We start from the raw sequence: 8,793 nt of genomic DNA, 5'->3' as shown, positions 1-8,793 counted from the left end.
TAATTAGAATACAGAAAGGGGAAATTTCAGAATTTACATTTAATATTAACAAAAAGCAATCAGTCAGTTTACTATCCGTACATAAACGAACACCATAAATGAAAACAAAAAGTAAGGAAAACGAATTAGTCAATTCGTCTATTCTTCCACGAATACAATTACCATTCTCCAATCAACTATATCTACATGACATCCCGCCACAGCTCTTAACGACCTCAGGATCAGAGCCCAAAGCGGAATCACACAAAAACAAGAGCTTGTGACCGGCTTGGAGTCGAACCCTGGTCCGGCAAACTTTTATAGACAGTGACTTACCACTTGGCCACGAAGAAAGATAATAGTCAACGACAATTCCTCTGTACTTTTACCTGTCGATTTCAGGTTTTTTGTACCTAGAATTGAAACCAACCCCTCTTCACCATCATAGCTAATTGGTAGTTCGTTACTTGGCATTCGATTAATGATATATTTCGCACATTTAAAAGTGTTTTTCGTATTCAACCCAAATTTCTATTCGTAAAACAACTCGTTCATAGAGCACCAACTAGGACTACTATGGGTTTCACAGACAGTGCAAGTGCGATTTTTTGCAATTATTCTGTAACGAACAGTCGTATCAATACGAGATGTTGCTATAGGGTATTACACCCAGTGAGGAAATTTATAGGGGTATAATGAATCGTTAATTATTAATTATAAAGACACTTGCCCCTATGCCAAAGGGCAAAATCTCAATCATCCAGTCACAAAACCGAACAATAATATACAGAACCTCTACCTCCACCCCCTCCCTCCCTCTCTTTCATCCCTCACCTGCTCTCCCCTGCTTCAAGCTATCTCTCTCCACCTCCAAGCCATCCATCCCTCTCCGTTCTTTCCCTTCCCTTCATGCTCTCTTTCTGAGAAGGTAGCTTAAATTGCAACTTATTTTGTATTATTTTTTTTTATATCAAGCACTCTATCTATCTATCTATCTTAACTAATTATAATATTTATTGTTGTAGATATGGAACAATTCAATCGGTTGTTACCTATCAGATGACTGACTGCTTTATTCACTGGTTTGCTCATCTCTCTCTCTCTCTCTCTCTCTCTCTCTCTCTCTCTCTCTCTCTCTCTCTCTCTCTATGGTATTGGTTATGTAAATAATTATTAGATTGATAGAAAAAAAAATCGTAAAAAAATATGTTTAAATCAAAGCAACATTCAGAGAGAGAGAGAGAGAAAGAGAGAAGGAAAGACGTAGGGCAGGTGAGGGAAGAAAGGAGAGGGGAGGAAGAAAATGGGGGTTGGAGGTGAAAGGGGTTGTAGGCAGGCGGAGCTCTTCCAACCTGGTGTTCGTTTTCTTGTTTGGCAAATGAGTTTTGCCTCTTGGTATAGATACAAAAGTCTATATTATTTACAATAAATGATTCATGATACTCCTATAAATTTCCTTACTGGGTGTAATACACTATAGTAAAATCTCGTACTGATACGAGTATTCGTTACAGAATAATTGCAAAAAAATCGCACTTGCACTGTCTGTGAAACCCATAGTAGGTTGCCCAAACCACTAGAAGTAAGACGAGAAACCTCAGCTATTGACGTGAGATTACTTCCCCTTACAGTGACTGAAATTACCCCTTCAAAATATCCTCATTGGAATAGGCCTAAGATAGAGATTTGTCCGGTTATGGATAGTAAAAGGAACAGCTCAGATGAGCAGTTAAGGGCTAGTTTCCTATCGCATGCTTCCGAGGAGGATGATGATTATCACATTTATACAGATGGTTCCAAGAGTTCTGATGGTGTGGGTTGCTCAGTATAATGTTTTCACGAATACAATTTTTACCATTTTTACCGACTCGTTGAGTGTTTTATTATCATAAAGAAGTTTAGTCTCTTGCCATCATTTGGTGTAAGAGATACAAAATTTGTTTTATATTTTAGTGAATAGAAAGCATTTTACGATGAGGTTTTGCTGAGTTACGTCCCATGTTGGAATTATAGGAAATGAGCGAGCCGACGTTGCAACTAAGGCTGCAACTAGGCTTGATTACATTTCCAGCATGGGTGTCCCAGTATCAGATTTTAAAAGTAGTATTGGATTTTATTGTAGAGACAAGTGGCAGGCCCACTGGTCTAATTCAAATAATAATCTTAAATTAAAGTCAATTAGGCCATGGTCACATTTACAGGTGGACAAAAGATCTAGCATTGTTATACCACATTTACGTATAGGGCACACACATTATACACATAAGTATCTGATGGCTGGCTCCTTGCTGCTCTGCTTGCCAAGTAGATATAAACGTTGAACATATTTTAGTGTCATGTACTGTTTCTAAATTTCAACGTAGGAAAAATCATTTAATGAATATGTCCCTTGGGGAAATTTTAGGTGAGACTGCTCCAGTGGAGCAGGTTGTACAGTTTTTTAAAAGAAATTGGTATTTTTTAACCCTTTGACTGCGAAAAGCGAGTATACTCGAAAATTAAAATTTCTCCCTTAACTGCGAAAAGCGAGTTTACCCCACGGCGGCGAAAAAACTTTTTGAATAGCGCCGCCGATACTTTTGACATTCAAGTGTACGATGAAAACGTTTGCTGTCCAGTAGGTGCTGCCATCTAGTGACCAGAAGACGAAACAAAACGTAAACAAAAACAGGTGTTATCAGCTGATGCGACGAAGTTCACGTTGTTTACAAACATCAGGTTTTAAAGGTATGTATCATTTATTTCAGTAATAATTTATTTATTCTAATTAGTTCTTGAATATAAGTAGACTATAATAAGTCTGATTAAATCATTAAATAAGTGTAAAATATGGTGTAATAGGAGGTAATATGAAGGGCATCTCTTTCAAGCCTAGTAAGCCTATTTTACTGTAAGTTGGCCAACTTCGATTATGTTATGATAGGCTTTGTGTATAGGCCTGGACTTATTATAATGGTAGAATATGATGTATATTACCATAAACTCTAGGCCTAATATCAGTGTCTTCAAATATGTGATAATATGCGAATTGTAAAGACAAATCATAGGCTACCGGTAGGCTACATACTACTCACCCCCCCCCTCTCTCTCTCTCTCTCTCTCTCTCTCTCTCTCTCTCTCTCTCTCTCTCTCTCTCTCTCTATATATATATATATATATATATATATATATATATATATATATATATATATATATATATATATATATATATATATGTGTGCGTGTGTGTATATGTATATGTATATGTACAGTATATATATATATATATATATATATATATATATATATATATATATATATATATATATATATATATATATATATATATATATATGTCTAGTAGCTATAAATGTAATTTCTTTATTAGGGTATGCTAATTTTATTTTTTACTTTCAGGGTCACCTATAATGGCTTCAAAAAGGAAGAGGTGTGCAACACAACGGGAGATTGCTGATATTCTTGCAGAAGAAGACTCAGAAACAGAAGATTTATTTGTACAAAGGGAAGAACTATATGAGGATTATGAAGCAGACGCAGATGAAGATGCTGATGAAGAAGTTGAAGATGCTGATGAAGAAGTTGAAGATGATGACTTGAATAAAACACTAACTGATGATTCATGGGTGAATATAAAGAATGTAGGCACAGATCCTCCAATAAAGGTAAAGTCTATACCAATTTATTCAGAAACTAATAGGGCTGTAAATTTAGATGACTGCACTCCATTTTTATGCTTTTCTAAGTTGTTTCCTAATGAAATATATGATCATGTAGCTGTGGAAACTAACCGGTATGCAGCATACATGATAGAAAAAATGCAACCTTTAGCCCCTCGATCACGGTACAGAGCATGGAGAGATGTGGATGCAGGGGAAATAAAAGCATTTATTGCTATTGAAATTGCAATGGGATTACTGCACAAAAGTAGTCTAGCAAGCTACTTTTCTAAAAAGTTTTGGCTAACTGAGACACCTGGTTTTTCCAATATAATGTCACGTGACAGGTATGAAATTATCCGTTCCTGTCTACATTTTGCAGATAATTCTGTTGATGGTAATGATGACAGACTTTATAAAATAAAACCAATTTTAGACATGGTGAAAGATCTATATTCTAAATATTATGTAAGTGGTAGAGATTTGAGTGTAGATGAAAGTATGGTGAAATTCAAAGGGAGGCTTTTTTTCAAGCAGTACATGCCTAAAAAGCCTACCAAATGGGGAATTAAGGTTTGGTCTCTCTGTGACTCTAAGACTGGTTATCTGTTGAAATTTGATGTTTACACAGGGAAGGGGCTAGATTCTAATAAAGGCAAAGGACTTGGTGCATCTGTTGTAGAAAATTTGTTTGAAGGCTTTGAAAACAAAGGCCATGTAGTTTACATGGACAGCTTTTTTAGTGGAGTACCCCTTTTTCAAAAACTTCGAAGTAAAGGTACTGGAGCATGTGGGACAGTTCGTCCAAACAGAAAATATTTGCCATCACAGATGAAAAAAGTAAAACCTAAGAAAGGCCAGCCACCAATAATGTGGAAGAGTAAAGATGAGGAATTGGTTGCTGTCGTTTGGCAAGATAGTGGTAGAGTAAATATCCTTTCGAGTGTTGGGGACACAGGTACAGTGAAAAAATCTATTCAATCTAAGAAAGGGGTAAGGGAAGTAGATAAACCATCTTTGCAAGCTCAGTACAATAAATATATGGGAGGGGTAGACCTTTTTGATCAATTCTGCTCAACCTACCCCTTCAATCACCGTAGCAAAAAGTGGTATCAGACACTCTGGCATTTTGTGATTGAAGTTGCTCTTGTAAATTCCAAAATTAGTTACAACTTGCAAAATAGAAAGAAAGTGACCCAGGTTGTGTTTAGACAAGAGGTAATAAAAGGATTGTTAGAGGGATATAACACAAAGCCAAGAAGAAAGAATGTTGTTAGGGACTTGGTGGAAAACAAGCGCTTGGGGGAAAGGCATTTTATTGCTTAGTATGAAAATAAGAAGTACCTACCTAATTGTAGTGTTTGTTCAATATTGCCATCTCAATGTTGCAAAAAAGGAAAGGGGACATGTAAGAGGAAGCAGACATATTCCTGTAAAGCGTGCCCACAAAACCCTCCTCTTTGTGTTGTCCCCTGTTTTGAAATTTTTCATACTGTGATGAATTATAAGAAAACATGTAAATGTAAGGATGAAAAGAAGTAAATATGTCTTTTTTGTCAATTGTTTGTAATTTTTTCATATTTTTTGTAATAAAATTTTACTTCCATAACTTTTCTGGTTTTATTAAAATTTTTTGATATTTTCCAAAATATAACAAAATTTGTACTAGTTTTGAATCAAAATTTAAGTACATAATCATAACAATGTTTCAGTATATTTCATTAATTTAGTTATTTTTCATCATAAAAAACATATTCCAACCCATTTTACATGTCAATTGTGATGATATGCAATTTTCGTAATTTTTTTGAAAAAGTACGTTAGTTGGGTAAAAATGGTAAAAAATGTGTTAAAAACAAAAAAATAAAGAGTTTAAGAGTCATGAATAGATGGAAAACATTGTTTCCAATATCAGGGGGTACTTAGAAATTAATTTCTACAAACTTCAAAATTTGCCGGCAAATTACGTTTTTCGGGGACAAAAATGATTCTATACCATGAAAAAACTTACTTTCGTTCGGAAAAGTGTTTAAACTATCTTACCCACTTTGACTGGCCAGACAGTACTACATTGAATTCCTTTCTCTGGTTACTGCTCAATTTGGTTTTGCCTATACATACACCGAGTAGTCTGCCCTTTTCTTTCCACATTCTCCTCTGCTTCATACACCTGGCAACAATGGGAATACCAACCAAGTGTCTATGCACAAGGGTTTAACTACGGCAATGTGATTGTTCAATGACTACTTTCTCCTTGGCAATGGTGGAAGAGACTCTAGAGCTATAGTCAGCAGCTTTTTTACGAGGATACTCCAAAATCAAACCATTTTTCTCTAATCTTGGGTAGAGTCATAGCCTCTTTACCATGGCGTTCCACTATCTTGGATTACAGTTCTCATCATGAGGGTACACTCGAACATGATTTTCTATCTTATCTCTATTTTTTTTGTCTAGTTTATATAATTTTTACAGTTTATATATAAAAGATCTAATCTAATATTGTTACTGTCATTAAAATAGTTTATTCTAATTATTAATTTATTCCTTTTCAAGGCTTTGAGTTAACCTACTTACTTTACCAACTAGGGTTGTAGCGTGGCTTGTAATAATAATAATAATAATTATAGTAATAATAATAACAATAACAATAACAATAATAATAATGATAATAATAATAATAATAATAATAATGGACATTCGTTGGATTTTTTTTTCTTTTTTTTTTACAGAGAGACTGGTGATTCGAAAAGTTAGCATAATCATTTTTTTGGAAATTACAGCATCTAATAGTGTCTTAAACAAGTGCATAAACACAGTTATTTGATATGATTGACAAGCAGGAAAAACATTTGTAAGCTTTAACTGGCACCCTGACCTTCTGTGACCTTGAAACGTTAAATTCAGCATTGCCTGATTTCAAACGGTTTAGATTCACACGTCAACTGATACTGCAATTCTACAAAAGCGTTCACATCAATGAGGAGAACATTTGCTGTATCTGGCGCCTCTTGTATTCTATATATTTTTCTTATCAAATATTCGATTTTCAAAAAAGTAATAAAATGTGGCTCTTACTTTAATACTTGTAAATGATTGATGATTTTCACAGTATATTTACTCTTGAAGCGTATAAGGAATTATAAATCTAATTAAATTATTACAGCCATAGGCTTTCGAAGGTTACCTGAAGAAATGAAGGAAATCCTACCATAATTAACTTGTTAGGGACACATTGGTGTTATTGCTGACCACAGAATATGCCTTTCCATCAACTTGTAACTATGTCAAAATAATAAGGGAATAGTCAAAGATAGAATAAACCAAGTCGAGTTTCCAATATATTGAACGTTACTAAAAGCTATTTTACTTTTTACAGCCTTTATGACGTTAATCTTAAGACATCCACGCTCAGAGCAGGACTTATGAGAAGAGGGGTATTCAGTTTTAGCATACACTACCAGCCCCTTTCTATATATATATATATATATATATATATATATATATATATATATATATATATATATATATATATATATATATATATATATATATATACTGTATATATATATATATATTCTTATATATATATATATATATATATATATATATATATATATATATATATATATATATATATATATATATATATATATATATATATATATATGTATATATCTATATATATATATATATATATATATATATATATATATATATATATATATATATATATATATATATATTTTTGGGCTCAAGCCATGTCGTCCTGATGGAAGTTCCTATAGGGTAGCTTCCTAGGGTATATTACAACTACGGCGATATTCCCAGAGAATTTACCTTAAGGTACCAGAATTCTAACTCCTGGAGCGAATATCCCTCCTGAAAGGGATATCGCGACATATCAGAGGACGTATTCTTGACACGCCACATGGCAATCTGCATCCCGAACAGAGATTTTATCTTGCAGGGGGCGATTGGCAAGAAACGAATTCGGGAAAGAAAAAGGGGGAGCCGCTCCCAAGGCTCCCTATCTTCCGATTCGTATGCGTGCCTGGCGCCAATCCTGGCGCCATCTGTATTCCTTTTTGCGTAGCTTAACAACTCGGTGTTTTTTCCTGTGTTTCTCGCAAATCTTGGATTTATTCTACTTTTCATGGCTTCTCCGTCTTCGTCGGCCTCTGATAAGTTGAGTACCATGTCTTTTATGTATAAATGTAGGCTCTTGGTAAATTTTTGAGTGATTAATAGGATTAATCTTTGTTACAAGAGCCGTAGCCTACCGGAGGCGTCATGGACGCTGTCGCTCGCTAGGTATAAGTTTAGTTAGTCAGAGCGACATTCCCGGTTGTTTTGCTTTAATAAATTTTAGCTATTTAGCATTACATAGGATTTCCTTTCGTGCTTAGTATTGTTTTGGCGAAGTATTCACCATTCTGGCCTACGCTAGGCCATGTAGCCTAGTCGTTTGGTCCTAGTACTTCATGCATGATTTTGGTTTTTCCGAGTGTAATAAAATTTTATTGAAGCTTTAGGCTATGTTTTATACATTTAAGATTGTGTGGAATATTTCCAAGATAGTATACGAGTGAGTTTCGGTGATTTAGGTAATCGATTCTCTTGGTGCCTAGGCTAAGTTGCTTATGGAGCCTTAGTATACTTTCTCATACTCCCCGATGGCTTTCTTTTCTTCGGAGAAGGTATGCAATCCCTCTCCCTCTGTTTATGCCTTGGGCTTATCCCTAAGTGGTTTTTTCCGAATTAATTGTCGATAAAACTATACTGGGGTGTTACTGTACCTTCCTGTCCCAGTAAGTCTGGTTCAAAGAGGGACAGAACAACAGAGTTTTTAGTCTGAGTCTCTGCCTATCTGGCTTGGGGTAGAGTCTCCCTCGCTGCCCTGACACAGACAAAGGTGGCTTAGCCTCCTTAGGTCACTACCAAAGGTTTCTGTGGATATGATTCCTTCTTTTGTGATCTACCAGACTAGTCCTTGTTGCTGTTCTCGGGGGAGGATAAGTTTCTTTCCCTGGGAGTGGCAACACCTTCCTTGCTTTGGTGCTCTGGGAGCTGGCAAGTATTGCTGGCCTCCCCCCTTAGACCTCCCTTAGGCTAAGATAAGTTTCTTGGCTGCGGGTGATCCGTCACTAAAGCAAGGTTG

At 35.2% G+C, this 8,793-nt stretch overlaps 1 protein-coding gene and 1 pseudogene across 1 annotated transcript; both read left to right on the top strand.

The window, feature by feature from the left end:
- The first annotated feature begins 2,504 nt into the window (after positions 1-2,504).
- On the top strand, positions 2,505-4,817 carry LOC137640437 (uncharacterized; annotated as a pseudogene).
- LOC137640846 (piggyBac transposable element-derived protein 4-like) lies at positions 3,795-4,961 on the top strand. The gene has a single exon (XM_068373314.1). It carries the CDS (start codon positions 3,795-3,797, stop codon positions 4,959-4,961), a length of 1,167 nt encoding a protein of 388 aa, XP_068229415.1.
- The last annotated feature ends 3,832 nt before the right edge of the window (positions 4,962-8,793 follow it).

This window comes from Palaemon carinicauda, chromosome 5, assembly GCF_036898095.1.
Source record: "Palaemon carinicauda isolate YSFRI2023 chromosome 5, ASM3689809v2, whole genome shotgun sequence".
NCBI classification, from domain to species: domain Eukaryota; kingdom Metazoa; phylum Arthropoda; class Malacostraca; order Decapoda; family Palaemonidae; genus Palaemon; species Palaemon carinicauda.
Note: the sequence above shows the minus strand (reverse complement) of the source record. Positions and strands in the feature narration are given on the sequence as shown.

Bases quoted from the DNA above. Each gene is read 5' to 3' on its own strand.
- LOC137640846 (XM_068373314.1), top strand. From the start codon at position 3,795: ATGCAACCTTTAGCCCCTCGATCACGGTACAGAGCATGGAGAGATGTG.